The sequence below is a fragment of the Monodon monoceros genome, unplaced genomic scaffold (genome assembly GCF_005190385.1).
Source record: "Monodon monoceros isolate NGI ecotype Baffin Bay Population unplaced genomic scaffold, NGI_Narwhal_1 Super_Scaffold_17, whole genome shotgun sequence".
NCBI classification, from domain to species: Eukaryota; Metazoa; Chordata; class Mammalia; order Artiodactyla; family Monodontidae; genus Monodon; species Monodon monoceros.
In genome coordinates, this window is record NW_021703773.1 from 28,296,309 (window position 1) to 28,310,728 (window position 14,420).

Here is a 14,420-nt window from a genome sequence, read left to right on the forward strand (position 1 = left end):
CCAGTCACATAAATTGTCCCTACTTTGTGCCAGGGGTTTTTATTTCCCCAGCGTGTTCTCTGATACGGTTCCGGATGGAGGTGGTTGGCCTTTTACCGGCAAATCCAAAGGCCCCGGGGTGGGCGTCCGGAGGCTCCTGGCGGAGGGACCGCGGGGTTCAGCGTGGCCTGGGCAGTCGGGGCTGTGCGTGGAGAGCAGCGGGCCTTCGGGAACCGAGGCCTCAAGGCAGTCCTCAGGAGGAACCTAGCGGGGGTGGGGCTGGGAAAGTTTCTAGCCGCAAGCTCTCCCCGTCCGTCCGGTTCCTGTTCGGAAGGCGTTCATGTCTCCCCGGCATGCACACGCTCTCATTTGAAGATCGGTGAGCAGCGGTGGGCATAGTGACGTGCCCCCTCCTGGGAGAGGACCGGGACCTGGCCGGGCGGGCGCAGCGGGGCGGGCCGGGGGCCGAGCTGCTGCTGCAGTGCGCGTCGCGCAGGCGCCCGAGGGACGCGCACCTGGACCCTTCGCTAGCTCTTGGACGCCGCTGGCGCTGCTCCGTGCTCTGCTCCAGTGTTTCCCCTCCAGTGCCCCTCCCTCGAATCCAGGTCTTAAACTTCTTTTCTCCCCTTACGGCCTTGTCAAATCCTGCCTCTCCTCTGATCGCTTTTCAGCAAGCAGCCTGGAGCGTGGATCCAGGCCACGGGCTGTGGCGCCCACCGGGCCGGCTGCTCCCCGCGTGCGCCGTCGGCGGTCGGTGCTCTGCCCGCAGCGCTGCTCCCCGAACTTCTGTGACCCCTCGCCTTCTCCCGTGTGCCGCTGGTAGGGGTGGGGACGAGACCTGAACCCTCTGTCAGGACTGTGTGCTTGGAGCCTGGCGCCCCCTCAAAGTTGCCATCCCCGTAGTCCCGGTGTTTCGTCTCCCCTTAGCGCCCTGCCCTTCTGCTGGGCATTAAGACCCTTGTGCTGAATGACTTACTGACCGGGCTTGAGGTGGCCGGTCCTGAGGTTGGGACGGGCGTCGGGGTCCCGAGCAGGCAGGGCGGGCAGTGCTGCAGGTCCCACCGCTCGGCCCCGGATCCCAGGCAGGACTTCCCAGGGCAGGGCTCACGTGCTGGGCTGAGCCCAGGGCTCTGAGAGTGGCAGCCAGAAAACAGAGTCGGAAGGCTCGTCCTGCTTTTAGGGGCATCTCTTGAAACTCTTCTCTTCTTAACCACTAGATGGGGGGATGATGTCATCACTGTACATTTCTGAAGAAAAGCAGAAGTGCAGCTGGTGAGCTTTTTCTGTTTATTCAGTAGATTTTGATTGAGTGCCTGATAAACGTGGTTTCGAGGTAGAGGCTTCAATATTTTCCTCCGCGTGTGGGCGCACGTTATGTTTGTATCGTGGAAGGACCGACGTTCAACCGAGTGGGTTCAGGGAGTATGTCCACGCCAGGCTCCATCCTACCCCATGGGGGCGGGTGGTTGGGAGTCTGGGGTCAGGCACACCTCCAGCCCGATGGGGCGAGCCTTTCCAGGTTACTGACTAGTAGAGGAGACCGGTGGTTCTGTAAACTCGGGCAGATGGTCTTGTGTGAGCCTCAGTTTCCTCAGTCGTTCAGTGGGGGGAAAGGTACTGCTTCCCCACCAGGCTGGAGTGAGGCTTCTCAGGAGCTGACTGAGCCTCGTGACGCTGCCGGTTATAACTTTCCCGTCGTCTTGGTGATGATGGGATGATCCCAGGTCTTCCCATCCGAGTCTTCTATCCGGGTGCTTCCGGCCACCCCTTTTTGGCTACTTTGTTGATTATAACAGTGGAAAATGGGTGACATTTCTCCCGAGTGGGGGGAGCTGGTAAACACTGCTTGAGGCAGAAATTGGTAAAATCAAAGGGTTTTTTTTTTTAAAAAGAGGCATCCTTAAGAAACCTCTCTCTCCTGGTCTTCTCCATCCTTGCTGCCCGTTTCTCATCTCTTTTCATTAGATCCATAATTCTGACCAGCTCTTAACTATAGGCTTCCTACAGTCTTCGGTGATTAGTTGGTTTTTTAAAAATCAACTTTATAAAAATGATTTTCATAAGATGAAATATTTCCATTTTAAGTATATAGTTCACTGAACTTTGACAAAGGTACATACCCATGCTACCACCATCACAGTCAAAACACTGAGCATTTTCATCACCCCAGGGGTTCCTTTGTGTCCCTTTGTTGTCGGCTTCCCCCCTGCCCCCGCCGCCCCCGCCAGCACACTCCCCGATCACCTGGTCCCTGTCAGTATTGATCAGCTTTGCCTGTTGCAGCGTCTCCTGTAAGCGCACTCATCCGGTATGTGTTAGGTTGTGCCTGGCTTCTTTCGTTTAACGTGATGTTTTTGAGATTTATCCGTGTTGAGATTTATCCATGATTTATCCATCGTCCCCCCGTCAATAATTTCATTTCTTTTATAGCAGAATAGTATTCTAGTGCATGGATATACCAGTTTGTTTACCCATTCACCTGTTAATGGACGTTTGGGTAGTTTTCAATGTTTGGTTGTTACCAGTAAAGTTCCATGAACAGTCGTGTGTGTGACCTTGTATATCTTCATGCTCCTGGGTCGTTACCCACACTGTTTTCCAAGGCGGTTGTGTCACTTCACGTTCCTACGATCAGGGCACGAGTCTTCACCAGCACTTGCAGTTTGTCAGTCTTTAATTTTAGCTTTTCTAGTGGCTGTGTAGTGGTATTCATGTGGTTTTTTATTTTTTGTAGCAGTTTTTTGGGATAAAATTCAGCCAGTGTACAGTTGAGTGGTTTTTAATATAGTCACAGAGCTGTGCAGCTACGACCACAATCAGCTGAAAGCATTCTCATCACCTCAGAAGAAAACCTTTGCATCACTGATCCCTCTGTGCTGCCCAGCCCAGAGTAGCCCTGGTCTCCTTTCTGTCCCCGTGGATTTGCCTGTTCTGGATGTTTCATGTAAACAGAATCATACAGTATGTGAGCTTTGGGCCTGGCTTTTTTCTCATGACCTAATGTTTTCAAGATCCATCCATACTGTAGCCTGTGTCAGAGTTTCATTGCTTATGATCGAATAGTGTTCCGTTGTATGGCTGTCTCACATATATCCATATTGTATACGATATGCAAATATTTTCTTCCATTCTGTGGGTTGTCTTTACACTTCCTTTACAGTTTCCTTTGAAGCAAAAAGATTTTAATTTTGATGAAGTCCAGTTTATTTATTTTTGTTTGTTTCTTGGTGCTTTGGTATCATTTAAGAAACTATTACCAGATCCAAGATCACAAAGATTTACTATCTCTTTTCGAAGAATTGTATAGTTTCGGCTCTTACATTGAGGGTTTTGTCCATCTTGAGTTAGTTTTGTGTACGGTGTGAGGTCGGGGTCTCATGTCTTCTTTCTCGTGTGGTTGTCCCACAGTTGTCCCAGCCCCATCTGTTGAAAAGACTTCCGTTGTTCTTTCCCCAGGGACTTGTCTTGACTCTCTTGTCAAAAATCAGTTAACCATAAATGTGAGGATCTCATCTGGTTTTAATTATATTTTCCTGATGTCGAGTGCTGAGCATAAGATAATGTGCTTAGTGAATCTTTGTGTATTGTCTTTGGTTTAAATCCTTTGCCCATTTTTTTTTAAATTGGGTTTTTGTCTTCTTAATATTGAGTTGTATGTGATTTTTGTATATACTGTACATACTAATTTCTTTGGTCAGATTCACATATTGTAATTATTTTCTCTCAGTCTGAGACTTTTGTTTTCTTTATTGTGTCTTTCAAACTATACAAATTTTCTGTTTTGTTGAAGTCCAGTTTTTCGTTTTCTTCTTTTGTGCTTTATGTTTGACATCCTCTCTGAATATCTTTGCCTGCTTCAGAAGCATGAATTTTTTCGTGCGTTTTCTTTTAGGAGCTTTAGGTTTCGCTTTTGCGTTTAGTTCTGTGAACTGTTTTGAGCTTTTTTTTTTTTTCTTGTTCTTTTTCTTTTTGGTGTTTGTGTACACGTATGGTGTAAGATAAAGAGCTCAACAGTGTTTGTCTTTCTACAGATTACTGATTATTCAGAAAATATTTTTGAGTGCTTACTCTCTGCCGGGCATTGGGGTTACAGCTCTAAGTAGACAGGCATATTTACTGCCTTCCCGGAACATACTTTTAATGAGGAAGACAAGTTTTGTAAGTGCTAGAAAGGTTTTGTAAGGCCCTGGAGGGCACAGGAGGCCCCCTGGGGTGGGTTGCCCTGCTTGGGCAGAGTGCTTTTGGGGGGGCCGGGGGGCTTTTGGAGTCAGTGGGGAGCTTTGAGCTGAGGCAAAAAAGACAGCAAAGGAGCTAGTCTTTCCCTGAACTGGGGGACTGTGTCCTGGGAGCAGAAGGTCCAGCCCGAGGCAGGACAACGCCGGAGGGTCAGTGGCTGGAGTCTAGTGAGAAAAGGAAGCTTTGGGACAGAGACCTGCTCCTTCAGGACCTGGGTGAGGGATTAGAATTTTACCCACATCTGTCTTTATCCTAGTACATCCCCTAAGCGTCAGAGCTACGTAAGGGGTTGCCTGCTAGATGGATTTGCTTGGATGAGTCATCCGGGTTTAAATACGTCCAGAACTGAACTCATTCCTAACCGCTTCTAAACTCCATCTTCCGTCTTGGTCTGTGGTGCCGTTGTCCTGCCTTTGAATCAGGATGCTTCGTTTCCCATTGCTGTCCTGTTAGGAAGAGAGAGCTGGGTCCCACACACACCGCAGAGAGGAAAACCAGCTCGTCTTACGAGGCTTACAGCAAAAACACTAGTCCCTTTTAATCCCCAGCTCCTGTTCTCTGGAGGCATCACCTTTCCACTCCTGCAGCTCTTTCTAGAGCTCTGACTTACCTCCGGATTCCTCATTACTGTGGCTCCACTGCTGCCTTGATGTTCGTTTTGATGTTGTCTAATGACTTTTTGGTGTGGAGGTGAGGCTAGCTTTCCAACTAGCTGCCTTTGGGGGACACACCCCGACGTCCCCATGTACATGCATTTACCGTGTGCACATACTCTCCCCCCCCCCCCATGATTCTTAATCCTCTCATTATTCCAGTGTACGCATTCAATTAAATCAGTAGTTTTATTGACGTTATTATGACTGTGAAAGTGGTTTTTAGCTGAATCTGAAGATGCATCACAAATACATTTTGTTTCCTGCTCGTCTTTGTCCCACCGGAGCTGGGCCTGGTGTCCTTAGTCCAGTGTGTCTTCGGTCCACGGCGTCTGAGGACAGAACCCATCACCTCTGCTCTGCTGGAGGAGCGAGTGGGGTGCAGCAGTTAGGAGTAGAGCTGCTGCTCTTCAGACCTGCCCTGGCCTCCCTTGAGGTGCGAGGAGAGGAATCCGGACCCTTCTGGTCGACCCACTGCCCCCAGCTGCAAGGCTGGGGTTTCCTGTTTGTTCTTCAATCCCCCAGATTCTCTCTTACCTGCTCTTTACTTCTGTTGGTTTGTGTCCTTCTGTTTTCCTTTACTGTCATTTGATTGGGGTTTGGCGGGTGGAGGAGAGAGACATGTGCTCAGCCCATCAGCTCTAACCAGAGGCCAGGCGTACGCTGTTCTTACTCCTAAGCGTTGCTTGGTTACGGGTCCCCAGCCCAGCCCCACAGCCTTGCTGAAATCTTTGGCGTCTCCTACCCCACTAGCCCTGGCTGGTCTTGGTGACCCTGTCCTGGAACTTGTCCCTCAGAGGGACCTGTCCAGGGCCCCTGACACCTTCTCGGGCCCTGGAGCCCTCAGGACAAGGGTGTCATCTTTGTCACTGGTCTCCTGACTCCTGTTCATTCACTTCACTCATGCCGAATGCTGGATGTTTTCCCGAAATTATCACCCTCTTCCCTTCGCTGTGCTTTTGTCTCTGCTCTTCCTCCAGACAGAAGACCTGCGTCTTCCCAAGTCTGCATCCTCATCCGGTTCAGCCTGGTGGTGGCCTCTGACCTGCAGCCTTTCCTGACCCTGTCCTGTCACCTGTGCCGTCTGGCTTCTGCTCCACCTTGCTGTTCTTCTCTTGTCCTAATAATTGTGCTGCCTTCTTTTTTTTTTACATTTTTGAAAATTTCTTTCACGTCTGGCTTAATAGAAGACAGTTGCCTTCTAATATCTTCTGATATCTGCTTCTGCATCTGGTGTGTGGGGATGACTCATGTCATTTCGCTTCAGCTCCGCCGTGTGCTCTTGAGGGTGAGGAGTGGGCAGGCCGGGAATGCCTCCTTGTCATGACGGCAGTAGTCCTGACTCACGTCAGCCGTCTTCTCTGCTCACACTTTGAGAGTCACGGCTGATGAGTGCTGCTGACATTTTGGTGTGTCACCTTCCGGACTTAGAGTGAGAAATACTTCGCTGCACAGTACCCTACGCATGCACATTTCATTCCTATTTTAGAGACCTTTCTGTATCATTAGGGATAGATTTGCCTCATTCTTTTTTTATTGCACTGTATTTTATTATATTTTCAGCTATTATTTGTGTACTAAATGTTGAACAGTAATAGTCTAATGAAATATAGTTGGAGATGGGGTTAGTGGCCTTATTTTAAAAAGACTTAGATTGGTGACATGATTTTGTAAACATGGGAGTGATTGATCTGGGTTATGGAGAGATAAATAAAATGTTTTAAGATTAATGTTTCAGTACTATATGAATCAATCAGAAGAGGAGAAACCATAGCGAAGGAGATCATTTAGAAAATCATTGTAATTGTTTAGATTTGAGCAGCTGAATGCTTAGGAGTGGGTAATGGTCGAGGGATTCCCAAGGCAGGTAGGGAGGTGAAGGGTGATGCAGGAGGGGAAATGGCACATGTGAGGACAGACGGGCTGTGGAAGCAGGAGGTACAGCTCAGGGTAGCTGGGACCGCAGAGCTAGGTCTCCAGGTGATGGTGGTGCCTTGACAGAAACACACAGGAAGGAGAACTTGGTTTTGGAGGATAGATAAGCTTTCTGGCTTCAATTTCTTTAGGACCCTTCTAGCTCTAGATTATTCATTTTATGGCCTGTTTACTCTTAAATTGTGCATTTAATAGCATGTGCTTTATGAGTGCCACACAGTGATCATTTTGGAGTGTTGCAGGTCTCAAATTATTGCATAAAAATTGTACTTCCTGTACCTGCCTCTCATTTCTCTTCTGCTCTTACACTAAAAAACAACAAATAGAGAAGGTTTTGGAAAATTGAATTTGTATTGCCTTTTGTGTTTGGTAATAAATGTACTTATGTTAAAGGACATGTCTATTAGAATGACCTGTGTAGGGATTTCTTTCATTGCTAACTGACACGTGTGCAGATTTAATGTTGTGTGACTCTAATAGAACATGCTCATGACCGTTCGCTTTGATCACACAGATGCAGGACAGCTGGAGTGCACATCGATGAATCGCTGTTCCCTGCAGCTAATCCCAATGAGCACCTACCAAGCCTAATGAAAAAAAAAGTAAGTACGGGACTTCAGTGTGGACTCTGGCAGTCATCAATTTATTCATTTTTTTTTCCTAGAAAAAAAAAATTTTAGAAATATATTCAAGAGTTGTCTTAATATTGCTATTGATCGTATTATTCTTCTCACACAGCATTTTTTAATGAGTTATAGAGCTTACTTTATCCCATGAATGCTTTGATGTAGTTTGTGATAAATGGAAGAGACTGTTTGCCCAAAGGAGAACTAAAAGTTGCCAAGAAACTAGCACCCTTTCAGGTGCTCTGGTAACTACTTCAGGATTCAGGTTCTTAACATCTGTAGTAAAATACATTTGATCTGTTTGGCTGGAAAATCTCAAAAGTCTGAGACAGAAATAGCTAAGTGTACACAGTTATTTATTACAGAAAATCTGTGCAAATATAAAGATGCTGCTTTCCTCTGAGGTCTGGTTCACGTTTGAACCACAACCCTTTTGGTTTTTAATTATTTAAAAGTTTTAATTGATTTCTGTATCTGAGGGTAAACTGTTCGCTGTGACATCAGTCACTTTGTTGTCATGTGAGAATCCCTGTTGGAGAGAAGATTTACAGACTTTCTCCACACTGAGTGAGGCAGAGGAGAGCTGTAGATTAGGGAAGACATTCCCATGGATGTCTCCAAGTTTTCTGAAATAGTAAATCCTGTGTCTCCATCACATTTCACCTCAGACAAGCTGGAACGCACCCGTGCAGTGATGGAAACTCACTTGTCTCCATCCAGATTGTGTCGGACGGTAGTGAAATGGAGCGTCTCATGACTCTGTGATAGACCAGCGGCAGCTGGTAGTACGTTGAGTGAACACAGATCAGACATATCGTTCCTAATTTCCCTTCCCGCAAAATAAGCACTTTTCAGTTTGACTTGGGTCCTTGCTGATCAGATGGTCTTCAGTACATGTGCTTTGAGTGAACGAGGTTCTACTACGTGTACTATTTGGTGGGTTGCTTTTTCTTCTTCACTTAACCGTGTGTTTTCATGTCAGTGTGTACATGGCTCCACTTCCTTCTACTTTGTGTTAAACAGCGTGAATGTGTCTTGGATTCATGCACCCTTAGATCATGGGCGACTTTTACGAAGTGTGTTGTCTGTGTGATGTATCTGAGTGTATTTCTCCGAGCGGAATATCTACAAAGGGACTTACAGTTCCACCAGCAGTGCACAAGGTACTTTTTCGTAACACTGACCAATGCTGGATGTTAGTCATCTTTTAAATTTTTCCTAATCTGAAGTACTAATAATGTCTGCTCGTACCCTTCACCACTTAAGGTTTTATTAGTCCCTACAAGCATTCCCTTTCCTTCCTTTCTCCAAATGCAGTTGCAGATTAAACCTGACTCCAGACCTTATTCTTTTGGTCTTTGGGGAGGGTCTCTGCTTCGCTCCCCTCACCCTGCTGCCAGCCTGACCCTCTTGCTTGCTGTTCTTCAAACATACCACGTTTGTTTGTGTTTTAGAGCCATTGCATTGCCTGTCCCTCTGTCTGGAACACACTTCCCCCCATCCATCCACAGATGGTTCTCTGACTTCCATAGGGCTTTGTACTGCTGGTCCTTTCTCACTAAGCGGTGGTTCACTCCCCTGTCTACAGTGGCAGGTCCTTCCCACCATGCCAGCCGTCCTGAGCCCCCGGCCTGCTTTTTCCTTATTGTAGTACTTGCCCCTTGGTAACATACTGCAGAAGTGCGGGCAGCCAGACTCTCGCGAAGACCCCAGAACCCCGCGTGGCAGTGCTCCCGAGTCCACAGAGCGCATGCTGGTCCCCTGCCCCTGTTCTAACTGCATTACCTCTGCCAGAGACGGGGCCCTTCCACTGGTAATGGGCAGTGTTCACGAGCTTTGGGGGTAGAAACGCCCCGAGCACCAGGGGCCCATAGTTACAAAGCAACACTGTTAAATTAGTGCCTTGCATGCTTTCCAGGTACTTCGGCAAAAACAGTTCAGGCCAGCTCCAGGCCTGCTGGAACTAATCCTCCTGACACACACACACGATGTAGTTTACTTATTTGTCATGTGTATTTTCTGTCACTCCTTCATAGAGTATAAGCTCCCTGATGCCGGGATCTTTCTTTGTTTCAAGACCAGTGACTGACACACAGGAACATTTTTGTTAAATGATGAATGAGTGCATTACTAACAGATAGAGCAGGGTGCTGAACAAGAGCCCAGTGTAGCAGCAGCCTTGAATGGCTAAGAAGTTCTTCCTTTAGACCGGGACGCATGTGAACACACTTGGGCTGGACGCCTAAAGAGGCCTGGACAGAAGACACGCTTCCCTAGCGTCCTTCAGAGACCCTCGGGTGTAGGAGTAACTGTAGGTGAAGTCGGTGTCAAGCCCAGCTTTTGTATTTACGGTGGCAACCTGCCCAAATGGGCTCTTCCGCAGGGGACCTGGGGGCCTGCGGTGTAAAAAGTGCTAGGAGACATGAGGACGGTAGGGTGAGACGGTGACCCGGACATCACGTGTCCGAGGTTTCCTCATTCCCTACACTTTGGACGTGTGGTCACAGGTTTTGTTTTTTACTGGCTGAATGGAGTTGCTGTGATGTAAAGACAGTAAGACAAGATTAAATTATGGTTCTCTTCTTTGGTGGTTATAAAATAATTACTTTCATGTTTTATTACTGTGTCATGACTTTTTAGGGAGGGGGGAGATAGACATAAAAGTAGCAAAAAATAAGGAAAAGGAGACTAATTTTGTTTAAGAATCTTCATGGAAACTAAGAATACTGGGGTCCTGAAAATGCCTCAGAAAACATAGCTACTTACTGTGTAGCTCTTTATTCAGTCTGAAAATTCTGTCCATATTCTTACAGTTATAGGAAGAATAAACATTACAAATTCACGTATGGTGGAGGAATATCTCTTTAAGTAGATTGTATTATGGATGTTACAAAAGATATCAGGAATGTGTATGGAAGGGTTCTTTTCCTGCCTTACACAATCGCAATACAGTATTATTTTTATGTCCTTTTTGTACAGCGCAAGTGTATGCAGCCCAAAGATTTTATTCCTAAAACACCAGAAAATGATAAAAGACTGCAAAAGAAGTTTGAGAAAATGGCTAAAGAGCTGCAGCAGCAGAAAACCACTGCGGGTAAGCTGAGAAATGCAGGTCAGTCCCCGGTGCTTGTGTCTGTACTTCTGCAGCAACAGAACTGAGCAGAACCTTTAGCCTGCGCAGTGCCGCACGATGCCTTTCCAGAACATTGGCTGAATCCTTTGTTCTTGCGCTCGGTCATCCCACTGCTTGATGAGTCGAGTCTCTCAGTGCTGTGCTGGTGCCTCCCTGACAAATCCCACATGACCGTCTGGTCTGCTGCCCCAGACAGACGTGGAGTTCTCCTTGGCATCTGTCCGCCCTGGTGCCTGTCACCCGCCTGGACCCCAGACCTGCTCTGAAGTGGTCTCCCAACTCCTCCTCTGCCCTCTTCTCCCAAGCCTGCAGCACCCCATGTGGGCGTCCGGCAGCTCCTTGGCTGGCCTTCCAGCCGCTGTGTCCTTAGCCTCCACCTCCCTGCTTCAGTCAGAAGGGTGTATGTCCGAGCTCACGTGGCCGCCCCACCCGGGCTTTAACGGTCCTCAGTGTCGTCCTAAGGAAAAGATACTTAGGGTAAAATCCTGTACTTCACGTGTCCTGCAGCCGACCACGTCCTATCTGATCTGCCTGTCCTGCAGCCTCACCTCAGCTCTGCCCCTCTCTGCTGTCAGCCTTCATACCTCTGCCATTTGGCCATCTTTCCTGCACCAGTGATAGTGTATTTGGAAAGAATTCAGCAAAATGGTAATGATAGATTTAAAAAAGTTCTCTTTTTAGACCAAATTCATGTCTGAATTGTCTTTTAAAAACTACAACTATAAGGTATTAAAGATTCAACTAACGTATGTCTGCATATTGCCAGAAGTGCAGTAAAAGTTGTGCAGGCCTAAGAGTTGCAAAGGAGAGGCTATTGAATGATTTGTGGTTTGTTTTTTAAGGGGGCGGGGGGGACAGGTGGTCAGGGTCCTAAAGTTCTTTCATTACCTGCAAGGTGTGGATTCCAGGAAGCACACCACTGTTCACCCCACCACTGAGCCCCTTACTTCACGGCCCAAGGATCCCCTGACCTCCTTCCTGCCGCCGAGTTCACGTGCGGGTCTATGTGTGTGTCTGTCGAAAGGAGGGCAGGAGGAGGGCTTCCCTGGTGGCGCAGTGGTTGGGAGTCCGCCTGTCGATGCAGGGGACACGGGTTCGTGCCCCGGTCCGGGAGGATCCCACGTGCTGCGGAGCGGCTGAGCCCGTGAGCCGTGGCCGCTGGGCCTGTGTGTCCGGGGCCTGTGTTCCGCGGCGGGGGAGGCCGCAGTGGTGGGAGGCCCGCGTACCGCAAAAAAAAAAAAAAAAGAGAAAAAACAAAAAAGGGAAGAGGAACCCATGGAGTAGGGGACAGGGGTGTCCTTAAGAGGAATCATATTGTTGAAGGAGGAAGGCATTTTTTTGAGATTAAAACTGGATTTTTGTTTCTTTTCAGATAATGATGTTCCTGTTCTCTTGTTTGAATCTAATGGCTCCTTGGTGTACAGTCCCACAGTTAAAATCTGCAGTGGCCACCACAGTGCAATGGAGAAGAGACTGCAGGAGATGAAGGAGAAACGGGAGAATCTTTCCCCCACCTGTAAGTGACACTTCATACGATGGAAATTACAAAGTAGGTGAATAAATTGTGGAAAGGGTTTTTTTTTTTCCCTTTACATAGCTGTTTTAGTTAATTTAGATTATAATCATTTTTTTTTTACCTCTATCAGCGTAGACTTTGTTGATATTTTCTTCCAGAAAATCTTATGCTTTATTAAGATTTTTAAAGTGTATATTGGGTATGTAGTTTTCTCCAGGTTTAAAATCCTGTTGTTCCTTTGTAATTTTTCATATATTTGGGATTTTTTTTTAATTGATTGGGCCCCTCTTTTGAAGGAGTTTGCTTTAGATTAAGTAATGCTTCAGTTTGTTTTCCTTTATTTCTTTTATCTTGAAAGTTTTTAAGTAATATACAGAACGTTGACCGGTAGTACATCGTTTGCAGTAAACATCCATCTTGGTTCCCACCTCATTCTCCTCTGCCCCTGGGTAACGCATGTTTTATGTTGATGTGTTTCTCCAGATCTTTTTCAGTGGGTCACACGTCTGTGTACACATGAAAAAGATAAGACTTCTGTATTTTCCTCTGTGGTGGTGTAACTTTTCTTTACCTCAATTGGATCATGGCATACCTCTCATTTTCAGCTTTCTCTTTTTACTGAAGAGTGTATTGGTGTGGACCTGCATCTTTTTTTATTTTAAGTTTTAAAGATGTCGCATAGTAGTCTAGACTTTTGATATTGAATCATCCGTCTGTTGCTGGATAGTTTTCCATTTTGTCTTTCTTTTTTTTTTTTTTAATTTTTGGCCTCACTGTGCGGCTTGCGGGATCTTAGTTCCCCGATGAGGGAGGGGATTGAACTGCAGGCCCCAGGAGTCCTAGGCACTGGACCAGCCAGCGAATTCCCCCAGTTTTTCTTTATTAGAAACAGCGCTGCAGTTTTTATTCTTTTTAACTACACGGCATGGTGGTTCTTGTTCTTTTGTAACCGTTTTCCTCTCTGGACATAAGGCTTTCCCCCCCCACTGTTTACTGTTATAACCCACACGCCAGTGGACATGCTTCTATATGAATCTTTACGTTCCTCTGTATTTCATGTATCGCAATAATAATTCATAAAGGCAGAATTTAAAAATTTTGGTAGATATTGTCACATTGCCCTTCAAAAAGTTTGTGTCATTTTACCCTTTGCCAGCTGTTTATAAGAACTGCAGTTTCACACCCTTGGGAAACTAGGTTAAGATACACGAACTCTGTTGTTTGTCATAATGCAGTGACTTCTGCGAAACAGAAGTTCTGCGTTTAAGGTAGACAAATCTGTTCTGTTTGTCTTTTCCTTCTGGCCTCTAGGATTCCTGTGATGCTTACAACTCCTCCACCACAAGCTTTCAAAATTGTATTTTCTGCTATTACTTGTATGGTTTATTTTTAAGGTTAGTTGTTTCATCTGTCCTGAATTTATATCTATATTTATGCAATGGGCATGTGTATCAGTTAAGGTTAGTTGTGGCCGCCGATAACGGATAAATGCAAAAACCAATGGCTGCACTTAGATAGAGTTGTGTTTCTCCATCCTGCCAAAGAAAGAGGCAGGCAGGGTTCGGGGAGGTTGTTCTGTGGTGTCTTGGAGAGTGGGCTCCCGACCTCCTGCCTGGCTTCCCTGGAGCCAGCTCCCTGTGAGCAACCTCACCAGCTCCTGCCGCTGCCGCTGCCGAGCTCTGCTGGCCAGAGCGCAGTCCTGTGGCTCTTCCTGCTTGCAAGCTAAGTGCGACCGTGTGTGGCCCAGGAGCTACAAAGGCAAAACACCACTCTGGATGAGCCAAGAAATACAATACAGTTCTTTGTGTTTGTACCTCTAATTTAATCTGCCAGTTTAATTTAAAATGGGCAGTGGCATTCAGGATGGCATAGCTAAGGGGAGTGCGGTAGTTTTAGCCTAGGAAGTAGGAAACAAAATACAAGTCACCTGCAGGGCACTGCAAGCAAGACTGAAGAGTAGTCTTAACTAGGGTGTGTGTCTGCACTCATAAAATCAGGGTCTGTTGCAAGAGGCAGGTGGGAATGGCCATTGAGCTAGGTAACTAGCAGTGTTCCAGGGGACTGTCCAGATTGTTTCGACAAATCATTATATATGTGTGCAAACTAATTTGCCTTGAACTTTATTCCACTACTTTACAGTGTTAATTCTGCTACGTAACTGCCTCCCGCAGTTAAGTTTAAATTCAGCAGTTGAAAATGTTATCTGTGTGCTTACCTTTCTTATCTTGGTTTATTCTCATTTTCTAATGGTTCGCCCAAGTTTTCTCAGAAGTGTATCCTTTTAAGTCTCCTCAAAAAACATCTCTGGGGGGGCTTCCCTGATGGCGCAGTGGTTGAGAGTC

At 46.6% G+C, this 14,420-nt stretch overlaps 1 protein-coding gene across 1 annotated transcript in view; it reads left to right on the forward strand.

Moving 5' to 3' along the window:
• Positions 1-14,420, forward strand: part of MCPH1 (microcephalin 1) — a 230,244-nt gene that overhangs the window by 15,740 nt on the left and 200,084 nt on the right. Inside the window, 3 exon segments of the mRNA XM_029226314.1 lie at positions 7,318-7,405; positions 10,409-10,523; positions 11,935-12,078. Coding sequence (XP_029082147.1) covers positions 7,318-7,405; positions 10,409-10,523; positions 11,935-12,078 — 347 coding nt within the window.